This window comes from Cajanus cajan, chromosome 1 (genome assembly GCF_000230855.2).
Source record: "Cajanus cajan strain Asha chromosome 1, NIPB_CcT2T_4, whole genome shotgun sequence".
NCBI lineage: Eukaryota > Viridiplantae > Streptophyta > Magnoliopsida > Fabales > Fabaceae > Cajanus > Cajanus cajan.
In genome coordinates, this window is record NC_138517.1 from 35,777,577 (window position 1) to 35,790,968 (window position 13,392).

The window sequence follows — 13,392 nt, forward strand, 5'->3', positions numbered from 1 at the left end:
AACATATATGTAAAAAAGATATTTAATATTATTATATAAAATTAATTAAAATATTTAAATAATAAATCTCAATTCATTTAATTATTCACATATTTAATAATACTTTTGTTAATAAAAAAAACTGCATAAAAATCACACTTTATTTTATTCATTCAATTCAACCATCAAATCCGTATCCACGTCTCGCATATTATTCACATAACTATCTTATAATTTTACGCACCTTATAACTATCTACCAATATAATATTGTATTTCTTCTGTTATTTTTTTCCATCTTATTTACTCCTTTCCTTTTCATTTTAACAAATAGTGCAACTTAACTAACTAGCACATCCTAAGGTAAGGACAATTAATCAAATATAAGCATTTTGGTGTTGTAATAAATTCTGTAATTGGGACACTATAAGAAATCATCACCCTCTTTGTTCTTATTGGTAAATCTTGTTATAAAAGAAAGATAAATAGAGAGAATAATTAAGATAATATGAGATAGAGAAAAGAATCTGACTTGTGTATTATCTTTGGGAGAGGATTAACCTATTTATAAGTACATGTGGTAACTGAACAATTACACAATAAAGAGAATAATACATAATGAAAATATAAATGGTGATGATTGATAATGAATATTGGCATCCACTAATTGAGCCACTAATTATTATTCATAACACTCCCCCTTGGATGTCCAATATTTAGAATGTGCCTCATTAAAACCTTACTAGGAAAAATCCTGTGGGATAAAAACCTAGTGAAGGAAAAAAATACATCATTCATAAATATTTATTTCTCCCCCTCATGTATACAATCTTTAAGACGACGGAGTCCAATCTTGTGTATCAATTGTTCAAAAACTTTTCTTGGAAGTGACTTTGTAAAGAGATCTGCTAAGTTGTCACTTGAGCGGACTTGTTGAACATTTATATCACCATTCCTTTGAAGATCATGAGTAAAAAAATTTTTTGGTAGAATATGCTTTGTTCTATCCCCTTTATGTATCCATCTTTCAATTGTGCAATACATGCAACATTATCTTCATATATAATTGTCGATGTCATTTTTCCAAAAGATAAACCACGAGTTTCCCGTATGTGTTGAATCACAGATCTTAGCCAAACACATTCACAACTTGCCTCATGTAATGCTAAAATTTCAGCATGATTAGATGAAGTGGCTGATATGGTTTATTTTACAGATCGCCATGAAATGATTGTACCACCACTTGTGAACAAATATCCTGTTTGTGATTTATCATTATGAGGATCCGACAAATAACCTGCGTCTGCATAACCATTTAGTTCTGGTTTGGAAACATTTGAATATAATAACCCCATATCTATTGTACCTCTAAGATAACGAAGTATTTGTTTAACTCCATTCCAATGTCTTCGTGTAGGTAAAAAACTATTTGCTAACAAATTAACAGCAAATGCTATATCAGGTCGTGTATAATTAGCAAGGTACATTATAAAGATCAAGTATTTCTTCAGGACCAAGTATTTCTTCATCCTTTTATTGGGGTCTAAATGGATCTTTATTAACATCTAAAGATCTTACAACTATGGGAGTGCACAATGGATGTGATTTGTCCATATAAAACCTTTTAAGCACCTTTGTTATATAAGCTTCTTGATGCACAAGAATTCCATTTTCTAAGTATTCAACTTGTAATCCTAGACAAAACTTTATCCTTCCTAGATCCTTCATTTCAAATTCTTTCTTTAAGCAATCTATTGCTTTTGAAAGCTCTTCAAGAGTTCCAATAATGTTTATGTCATCTACATAAACTACAATTATGGCAAATCCATTTTGACATCTTTTAATAAATATACACGGACAAATTGGATCATTTTTATATCCTTCTTGTAACAAGTATTCACTTAGTCGATTATACCACATACGACTTGATTGTTTTAGCCCATATAGGGACTTATTTAATTTAATCGAATAATCTTCTATAGAAATTGCATCGTCAGGCAAATTAAATCCTTCTGGGAGTTTCATAAAAATGTCAGCATCAAGAGAGCCATATAAATATGCTGTAACTACATCCATTAGATGTAAATTAAGTTTTTCATGTACAACCAAACTAATTAAATATCGAAAAGTGTTTGCATCCACTACAGGTGAATATTTCTCTTCAAATCAATACCGAGTCTTTGTGAAAAATCTTGAGCAACTAGTCTTGCTTTGTATCTCACAATTTCATCATTTTCACTTCGTTTTCGCACAAAAACCCATTTGTATCCAATTGATTTTACACATTTTGGTGTATGTAGTACCAGTCCAAAAAATTTTCGTTTAGCAAGCGAGTCTAATTCTGCCTCAATTGCATCTTTACATTTTGGCCAATCATTTCTTTGTCGACAATTGTTGATGGACTTTGGTTCTTGATCCTCAATATCATTTATTTCATTTAGCGCTATATTATATGCAAATAGATCATCAATATTGACATTGTTTTGATTCCATCGTATTCCATTCATGACATAATTTATTGAGATCTCTTCATTTTCAATAATTTCAAGTACCTGAGTTTCTTCTAGAACTGGAATATTAGTTATGTCAGAGGAATTTTTTTTTGAGTTTGTACATCATCAATTTGGTCATTTTGCTCTTTAGCTCCCTTTTTTATTCGAGGATTCTTATCCTTGGAACCAATTGGTCTACCACGCTTCAGGCATATTTGTGACTCGTTTATAGTATTAAATTGTCCAACAGGGACTTCGACTCTTATTAGAGCATTAGCCGCTGGTACATATGCCTTAGTCACCTTTTTGGATCTGTGAATACATTTGGTAATTGGTTGGCTAGATTTTGCAAATGAATTATCTTTTGAACTTCTAGTTCACATTGTTTTGTACGAGGATCAAGATAAGATAATTATAATTCATTCCAAGTAATATCTTTTTCTAGTTGTTTTTGTTCTCCTCCTAATGTTGGGAAGATCAACTCATTAAAATGGTAATCGGCAAACCTAGCCGTAAATAAATCTCCTGTTAATGGTTCAAGATATTTTATTATTGATGGAGATTCATACCCAACATATATTTCCAACCTTCTTTGAGGACCCATTTTGGTTCTTTGAGGAGGGGCAATTGGAACATATACAACACACCCAAAGATTCTCAAATGAGAAATATTAGGTTGCTCACCAAAAACCAACTGTAAAGGAAAGAATTTGTGATAACTTGTTGGCCTGATGCGAATTAATATTGCGGCATGTAAGATTGCATGCCCCCAAGTTGACATTGGAAGTTTTGATCTCATGAGTAATGGTCTTGCAATTAGTTTTAAACGTTTGATAAATGATTCTAAAAGTCCATTTTGTGTATGAACATGTGCTACTGGATGTTCAATATCAATTCCAATGGATATACAATACTCACTAAAAGCATGAGATGTGAATTCACCAGCATTATCCAAACGAATTTTTTTAATTGGATAATCAGGAAAATGAGCTCTTAATCTAATTAGTTTAGCTAATAATCTCGCAAACGTCTGGTTGCGAGTTGATAATAAACAAACATGTAACCATCTTGTTGATGCATCAATTAAAACCATAAAATATCTAAATGGTCCACATAGGGGGTGTATTGGTCCACAAATATCACCTTGTATTCATTCTAAAAATAAGAGATTCATGCCCAATTTTTGCTGGTGATGATCTAATTATTAACTTTCCTTGGAAATAAGCGGTATATGAAAAAATATTTGATTGAAGAATCTCCCGGCTCTTCAATAAATGTCCGCATGAATTTTTAATTATTTTTTGCATCATGATCTTCATTGTTTGTTTCAATATAAAACTCATTTAAACGAATATCCTTGAAACTCAATAAGTTCCTGTAAGACATAAAAAAATATAATGCATTTGTGATATGGAACTTCGTTTCTTTCAGTAATAATATATTAGCTCTTCTGAAGCCTTCAATTATATTTGTAGTATCATATAACATTAATTTCTCGCATTATTGAATATGAGAAGACAAAAATTAATACATTAGAACATTCACTTCAGGGAATGAAATAATGTTAGTTAAAATAGTCTCTTACATAAAAAAAATCTCAATATTTTGTTTTAGTCTTCAAGAGACAATAAACAAACTACGATATTACTTAATCCTTTTTTTTAATAAAAAAAATATTGCTACTTCTAGAGCAAAATAGATGTATGAAAAATACAATATATTTTTTAAATTGAAAAATTATTATAAAAATGACATTATTGTCGTGTATCTTTAGACATCAATTTAATATCAAAATCTACACTAATTTTTTTTATATCATCTCATCTATATTATTTACAAATAAATATTTCATACAAAAAATATTAAAATCATATCTCACTAACACTTTATTTTATCATTTTAGAAAATGAAGGATACAACACAATCATATTCATTTAAAAAAAAATCATAACTTGTTTATGTCTTTCTTTATAAAAAAAAATGAATCTTTCTCATTATATTTATTAAAAAAAATCATTAATAAAAATATATTTATGTCATTGCTAGGTTGACTTTAAGGAGATAAAAAATAATGCTAAAAATTAGGAAAATTATTCTCCTTACTAATGTTGTATCAAAAAATTAAGGAAATAAACATTAATCATAATTTCATTAAATTCTAGTATTTTTGTACAAATCACAGTCAAATTATAACGTAATGATATCTCCATCAATTAAAATAATTAGCGCATAACATTATGAAAATAAATAATATCAATTCTATCGATAAAATTTGAAACTAAACTCTTTAAGATTCAATGACGTAACACATGAATGTCTCAAATATCATTTAACATTATAATTATGGCATTGACAAAATTATTCCACTTTTGGTGGTGACCTCATTTATATCAAATGATCAAATACAATGTAATATATTTATATCAAATTTTTCATTTCTGGTGAAATTTATTTTATTTTTCACTTTTCATATTATTTCCTCACTTCTAGTGAGAAAATTTATTCTTTCGTTTTCATTTTTTTCATCATTTTCTCACTTCTGGTGAGAAAAAAATATTAAAATGTCTTTATTTGACAATGTCTTCTAGACCATTATAAATATATATATATATATATATATATATATTATCTTTAAAATCAATTGTATTTAAATAAATTTCACAATCATAAAAATATAAATATTCTATCAAATTCATAATATGAAAACATGATTATATAATATAATGACAAAATATATTACGTCAATGAATTATTGATATTTCTCACTTCTGGTGAGAAAAAATAACAAATTAAAAGAGATTGAATATTCTCTTTTGATAACATCTTCTAGACACATTTCACAAATGTATATATATTTTTTATTTAATAGTGTCTTCAGGACTATTATAATGTCTTCAATACTACTTTAATACATAATAGTATAAACAATACAAATATTTGATAAAATTCTTATTATGGAAAATGAGTAGCTAACCTTGAAATATTTGTTTTGAAAAATATGATCTTCTTGAAGAAATTTCTTCACAGCTTTTTCTTGTAGTTGTAACACCAATAAGTAAAAAACTATCGTGTTGATAACGTGTTATAAAAGAAAGATAAATAGAGAGAATAATTAAAATAATATAAAATAGAAAAAAAAATCTGACTTATAAAAATTAATTTATTTATAAATACATATAATAACTGAATAATTATACAATAAAAAAAATAATACATAACAAAAATATAAATAATAATAATTAATAATAAATATTAATATCCACTCATTAACTCACAAATTTTTATTCATAACAATTCTAACATATTCATTGTTTTTATGGCACATTATCTCCAAATCTGCGTCAGTTTTTGCCCGTCCCTCTCTGTCCCTGTCAGATATTATGAATTGAAGATCCGTGTCTATAAATAAAGTATTATTTTCCCACTTTCTGTATCAATTATACGCACCTGGTAACTTCATTTGGGTTTCAGAGAAATGGGTTCTGATAACATGAGCTTGGAGTTTCTGAAGGAGATCGGGTTGGGTTCATCCAACATTGGCTCTTACATCAATGGTCAATGGAAAGCCACCGGTTCTTCCGTCACTTCTCGTAACCCTTCTAACAATCAGGTTCACCTTCTATAACTTTTAAAAAAAAAAAATATATATTTTCTGAGGATTTATTGCCCCTTTTTTTTTTTTTTTTTTACTTGCATGCGTATGATTTTTTATTGGTGATTTTAAATTAGACTATAGCTGAAGTGACTGAAGCAACCTTGCAAGATTATGAGGAGGGATTGCAAGCTTGCAGTGAAGCAACCAAGAAATGGATGACTGTGAGTTTTCTTTTTAAAAAAAAAAATTTTTTTTTTTGGGGGTGTGGGTTTATGGTTGTGTTCTGGTTACATGTGGAGTTGTTGTTAGTACTGCATCTACGGGCTATTGGAAACTAATTGAGGATGTGATTGTAATGTTGTTGCAGATTCCGGCTCCTAAGAGAGGTGAGATTGTGAGACAGATTGGTGATGCATTGAGGGCCAAATTGGATCCTCTGGGTAGGCTGGTGGCTCTTGAGATGGGAAAAATCCTTCCGGAAGGAATTGGGGAGGTTCAGGTACTCATTAGTTTAGATTGCGTATAAGGCTTTGATACTTCTTTAATGTAAACTAGATCAAGATATTTGGTGGCGAGCTTCAACTGTTTCTGATTTGAAGTTAGCATGATGAAATGTGTAGAGGTATCCAAATTTATGTCGTTTTGATGAAATTTTGTACCCTGTAGCTGATTATCTGGTGATTCGTATGGCAGATGTTCTTTGAAATTTGAAGGGATTTGAGGATTTCCCAAGTAATTATTTTTCATGTTTTTTCGTGGGGGTCTTCCTTAGAAGCTGCAGTTATCTTACTACATTTACATCTTTTTCCTCGATCACATATGTTTTCACCTAATTGAAGGGTTCTGTTCTCAGAAGATAATATTATTTTTTACTCAAAAATAAAATGGTTTTTCTATTCAGAATTTTTTTTTATTAAATTGCTTATATTTCAGATTTGTTCAATATTGACTGCATCTTCTTGGCTTATATCCCTGTCCTTATTTTCAATGTTGCTTCACTCTCCTGTTGGGGGTATTGCATAAATGTTTGGTGTGTGTGTATAGGCTAACTGCACTCTGAATGCATTTTAGTATTTTTTCTGATTATGCACAGATCTAAATTAATCACAAACACCATGTAAAAGAGAAAAATATTATGAGAAATATTTTGCTCATTGGATTTGTATATGATATAGTTTTGTTATCTTTAATTCTATCCATTGCAGGAAATTATCGATATGTGTGATTATGCTGTTGGGCTAAGCCGACAACTGAATGGATCAATTATACCATCAGAACGTAAGATTGTTGTGGATCTATATTAGCTGTTCATCTTTTCTTTATAATCCTTCTGGTTGCATAGTTATTTAAAATAATTTGTAGTTAGATATAGTCTTTTGTTTTGATGCTGATTTCTCTCCAAGACATTCCAGCTTTGAGTTATTGTTTTCTTCTACTTGTTTTTTAACAGGTCCAGATCATATGATGTTTGAGGTGCGTATTTATGTATAATGATTCACTGACCTTTGTGCTGATTTATACTAGTAGTTATGATATTAAGTTATTAACTGTAACGCTTGCTTTTACACCACAGGTTTGGAACCCACTAGGAATAGTTGGCGTAATCACTGCTTTCAACTTTCCATGCGCTGTTCTAGGTATGTTTTTTCTCATCCTGTCTAATTCACACAGCAACAAATTCCTCTGGATCTTAGATATCAGTTCAACAATACATATAATCAGTTTGAAAATGGTAGTGTTTTCATTCACCCTCATTTGGTCATCCAATTTTGGCATGCATTGTTAACTTCACCTGAAAATCTGTTGTATCTAGGAGTCATCTTGATTTGTAGTCAACTTGATTATGTGTGAGCTGTCTTTCTGATAAAAGTTTACATTGTCATCAATTAATTAAGCTTGTTATAAGCCAATTCATTACCTTGTTTGGATCACTTTACAGATCTCTGTCCTTTTTCAATGCATTTCCATTTGGTAATATGTTTTAGCTTTTTATTACTTTTTAGCTGCTCCTCATATAATTAAAAGAAAAAATTAGATTGGGGTTTGTGATTTTGAATCTTTTTCAGTCAAAAATTAAGTATTGGTGTCATTACTGACCTATACATTATATAAATGGATGGATGCTGACATATATGAGCTGATAGTTTCCTTGAAGTTTTTCCATCTAGTTTGACTGCATTTTGTGTCATATAGTCCATTTTCTATGCTCTGAATTTTATTTTTTTTTGATGTTTTTATTGTAATTAAAACATTTTTATTTCTGCTGTGCCTCAGGATGGAATGCTTGCATTGCATTAGTCTGTGGTAACTCTGTTGTGTGGTAAGTCTATACATCTATCTCTGTATATTTTATGAAATTACTAAACTGGCCATTTTTAAGTTTGATCATGATTGATTTTGTTAATATCATGACCTGTACAATATGTATATTTTTTTCTCTATTTTCATGTAAGAATCGGCCTTGATTGAGATATTTCCTTTGCTAAATTGGTTGGAACTTGGAATAATGATATATGTAGACTTCTCGTTGGTCTTCTTGTGTTCCTCCATTTTTTTTTACTTAAACTAGTGCAGGAATCTGTACCTCTGTTAAACTCTCAAGTCTCAACTCTTTTTAATCAATACTTCAGTTCTTGATGCATTAGTGTTTAGTGTAAGTATTTTATTAGCTCCCAATTAGTATGGTTGTTCAGAAACAGAGATATGGTGAACATCTTGACTTTTATTAGGCTTCCATGCTAACTACACATTTTGTTAGCACAATCCACTTCCTTGATGAATCTCTAACAAAATTTTATTTGTATTAGATGAATATATCTTAGATGACAATGTTGTTGCAGAAGAAGCTGGAGGTTTAGGAGATAAAATGCCTTACTTCTCCAATTGCATTTGCTGTGACTTATTTTCTTTTTCACTAGGTGCAAAAAATCTCAATGACATCAATCCATGAAGCCTATCCCTCCTACTGGGGTAAAGCTTTGTGGCTTTTGTTGTTGTTCATGAAATGATAATGGTTGAAGTGCAATATATTTTTGTAGTTCAATAATCCTTGAATTCTGATTTATCTTAATAATGATTGCATACTTCATGCTTATCCCTATGGTGCTATTTGCCTACACATTCGCAACCCCCCCCACCCAAAAAAAAAGTTTTATATAATATACACAGCCAAGAAAGAAGGTCTATTAGAAAAGATTATCAAATTTTCTGTCAGTGCCAATTATGCAGATCTGTTTGAACATTTTATGTGATATATTGTCACTAGTCAGATTCTTTTTGAGTGTTTAAAATTTTCAACGACAATGTGTTTTAATATAAGATTTTTTTCTGAAACATGCATTAAAGGAAGGGCGCTCCAACAACTCCTTTGATAACTATTGCTGTGACAAAGCTAGTAGCTGAAGTTCTTGAGAGGAACAATTTACCTGGTGCAATATTCACCTCTTTCTGTGGAGGTGCTGAAATTGGTCAGGCAATATCAAAAGACACACGCATCCCCCTGGTTTCATTTACCGGGAGTTCAAAGGTACTTTGTGTACTTAGGATTTGGATAAATTCTATTTGGATATAAGCTTAGAAGCTCTTTTGAGAGTTTCTCTGCTAGAAAATACTCTTTATTTTCAGTAAAGAACCTATCAAAAGCACTTCTAGCCTGTATCTAAACAGGCTCATAATATTTTAAACAGGTGACATAATTAAACTAATTTCAATAGGATGTATAAATTTATATAGTGTTAAAAGATGTAAATGTCACCAGTGATGTTCAGTTTAGTTGCCTATAGTACTAATTGTGTCAGTCTTATTGCAGTCACTGTCATAAAAACATGTGATATCTAATAATATACTAAGCATCAACCTTTAGCGCAATTACTTCCATGTGTCATGTACTGTCTAATCATGAATGTTGCTCTTGTGCCCCTATTAAAACAAAACTGTGCAAACATTTATGTTTTCAGAATGATTTGGAGATTATGATCTATGATGTTGTTTAGTTCATAATGACGTGTTCCCTGTTATGTAGGTGGGTATGATGGTTCAGAAAACAGTTAATGAGAGATTTGGCAAATGCTTGCTGGAGTTAAGCGGTAATAATGCAATAATAGTCATGGACGATGCAGACATCAAATTGGTTGTACGCTCTGTTTTGTTTGCAGCTGTGGGAACTGCTGGTCAGCGGTGTACAACTTGCCGTAGACTGGTATTAGAACCTATTTAAAAAATTGAATGTCATAATTCTAATGCAGTCATATGTGATTTTTTTAAAGGTATATTAATTTAACTTCCTTTTACTACAGTTTCTGCACGAGAGTATTTACACAAGTGTACTAGACCAACTTATTGGATTGTACAAACAAGTCAAAATTGGGAACCCCTTGGAGAATGGGACTCTGGTTGGGCCCTTACATTCTCGTACTTCAGTAGAAAACTTTCAGAAGGGTATTTCAGTCATAAAATCTCAGGCATGTTTCATGTCACTCTTTTCTACTTAAGTTAAATATTTAGGGGATGTAACTTTCCATTTCTTATGGGTAATTTGCTCAGTAATATATGCAAGCTTCTACTCATACAATGGATTGGATTGTTGTATTCTGTATGGAAATAATGTACTTGATGCTCTGATTATCAGGGAGGGAAGATTTTAACAGGTGGATCTGTATTGGAGTCAGAAGGAAATTTTGTGCAACCAACAATTGTTGAGATTTCTCCAGATGCTCCTGTAGTTAAAGAAGAATTGTTTGCTCCAGTTCTGTATGTTATGAAATTTAAGGTAGCATATATTCTAGATCATCTTTAATTGGACTTTCTTTTGGAGTTTAGCTTATGATTGAACTTCATTTTCTACGTAGACTCTGGAGGAAGCAATTGCTTTGAACAATTCTGTACCTCAAGGATTAAGTAGTTCAATCTTTACACAGAGGCCTGAAACTATATTCAAATGGATCGGGTAAGTGCTCAAACTATTTATGTCCTGTTGTTTAGATATCTGCTATTGAGTTTGGCATATTCACTCCAGTACTTACTACAACCCCTCAAAAGATGTTTGTGGTGATTCCTAATTGCATAATATGGTGCAGGCCGCGAGGGAGTGATTGTGGTATAGTGAATGTGAACATACCTACTAATGGAGCTGAGATTGGTGGTGCCTTTGGTGGAGAAAAGGCAACAGGTGGTGGTCGTGAAGCAGGAAGTGACTCATGGAAGCAATACATGCGGCGTTCTACATGGTAAGTCTTACTTGAACTCATGATGTTGCATTCCTTGGTTATAAGTTCTGTGAATGATGAATATATGTTCTTATTCTGTCCCATAATTATAATGAGTTGATAATTGTTGTCCTTGGCAGTACCATCAATTATGGAAGTGAACTACCATTAGCTCAGGGAATAAACTTTGGCTAGAGGATGCACAAATGCAATTTTGCAGCAAGAAGGAAAAAAGTTCTATTCTGAGATGGGAGTTTGGTTGACATGGGTTCAAAGTGTTGTTTTACAAGACATGCTTGCTGTAAGGATGGCACCCTGCTATGGCAGCTTCAATGAATAATTAAACAAGTTGCAAATAAATTAGCTGCGAAGATTTTTATTTCCCAATCAAAATGGTTGATGCTTAAATATGTGGGTTAAGTATTTTCTTGTCCCTTGAAAATATCTCAAGTTTTCATTTTAATTGCTATAAAATTTCCCCGGCTTAATTACACTTTTTCTCTCTAATAATCTCGCGTTTTTTTTTTCCACGACTTGTTGATCTAGTTTTTAAGGTAATAAGTTGAGTTTAACTTAAAGGATAAGTTTAATTTATTTTCTTTTCTTGCCGGTGATTTAGTTTTAAATGTTGAAATTTTACTAAAGATATCACATTAGAGGATGTAAGCCCCAATGAATAAGTTAAACCTAGTTTTATTTATAGACATGAATTCCTCCTTATCTATTTATACTTATACATAAAAGCCATTTTCTGTTTATACCTACATATATAAAAGTCATTTTTTGTTTTCGTGTGGATAATTTTCGAGTTGTTTTATTTTTAAATTTTTAAATAGTAAAAAATAATATTAAGAATTAATTATTTTTACATATCAAATATTCAAATTTTATAATATTAATTGATTTAATAAATATTAATAATTTTTAAAATATTTTTAAATAAATAGAGATATCGAGGATTTTGACTTTACTAAATAAATTATTTATACAATTAAGTTCTTTATGTAAAATGTTAGAAAATTAATGATACTAGCGTCATGCATATGTGGAATTGTTGGAAAATTAGTATAATACTTGTGTCATTGAGATTTTGAAAAGAATTGTTCTTTGAAGAGTAAAGTATTATGAAAGTCGAAAGCTGTATTTGTGGGGAGTTATTGGTTATTGTTGGTCTCTATAATAGAATCAATTGGGGTGTAAAACTTTTTAGAGTTTCAAAAATAAATGGAATGGTTTTAATTCTTTCAAGTTTTGGGAGCTTTACCTTTATTTTTTTTTTTTTATCAAAGAATAAATGTTTCTTTGAATTTACTATACTTTTTTTTAATTTTATATTCAAATTTTGAAAAAAAATTTATCGAATTTTTGAATACATCAAGACGACTGATGAAAAAATACTTCTAAATGATTTATTGTGTATTTTAAAATAAAATATATAATTTCTGTTATATTTTAATTACTTTTGTGATAAATTATGAGATGAATAGATAAAATTTTAGTTAAATTTTTGTATTTATAAAACCCTTTTTTATTTTCTTAAATTTGTATCACATGTATCTTTCATCTTTCATATTATAGGAGAAACTTGTTAAACTTTTGTTTCAATTAGAATAAAAAATAAATAATAAATATAAGATATTATTTGTGCTAAGATAGTTGAATAATGATTTTTGTTATCATTATTCATGAAAGTATTAGTTGATGTATTATTATATATTGATGTATGATGATCAAAATGGACACTTTTTTAACTTTGTGAAATTTTAACTTTGTTCAAATAATTGGTCGTATTCCACTATTCCTATCACTACACGTTGTAAGGTTAAGATTTGCGTAAAATTTATTGTCAAGTCGAATTTCAGAGGACGAGATAATTGAATTGTCACTGGATACATAGGCATTAAGATGGAAATAAATATTGGTGTGAAAAAATAGAAATAAATATTGATCATCAACAAATTAACATCTCTAATTTAACAAAATCTTTCAAGGTTGGACTTGCCAATTTAAAGAAGGGGACGGGATGGTCAATTGACAAAAGGAGAAGAACGGTTAAAAAAGGTCAGTTCCATCAGAGATAAAACATGTTTTTATAAGGACTATTTGGCAAAAAAGACAACTAA

At 30.1% G+C, this 13,392-nt stretch overlaps 1 protein-coding gene across 1 annotated transcript; it reads left to right on the plus strand.

The window, feature by feature from the left end:
* Positions 1-5,840: 5,840 nt before the first annotated feature.
* ALDH7B4 (aldehyde dehydrogenase 7B4) lies at positions 5,841-11,762 on the plus strand. Its single transcript, XM_083059893.1, has 14 exons — positions 5,841-6,080; positions 6,200-6,286; positions 6,433-6,564; positions 7,271-7,343; positions 7,516-7,538; positions 7,639-7,702; positions 8,340-8,385; positions 9,411-9,591; positions 10,087-10,263; positions 10,361-10,529; positions 10,697-10,833; positions 10,913-11,010; positions 11,141-11,290; positions 11,410-11,762. The coding sequence occupies exons 1-14, from the start codon at positions 5,946-5,948 to the stop codon at positions 11,462-11,464; spliced, it is 1,527 nt and encodes a 508-aa protein (XP_082916019.1). The 5' UTR covers positions 5,841-5,945; the 3' UTR covers positions 11,465-11,762.
* The last annotated feature ends 1,630 nt before the right edge of the window (positions 11,763-13,392 follow it).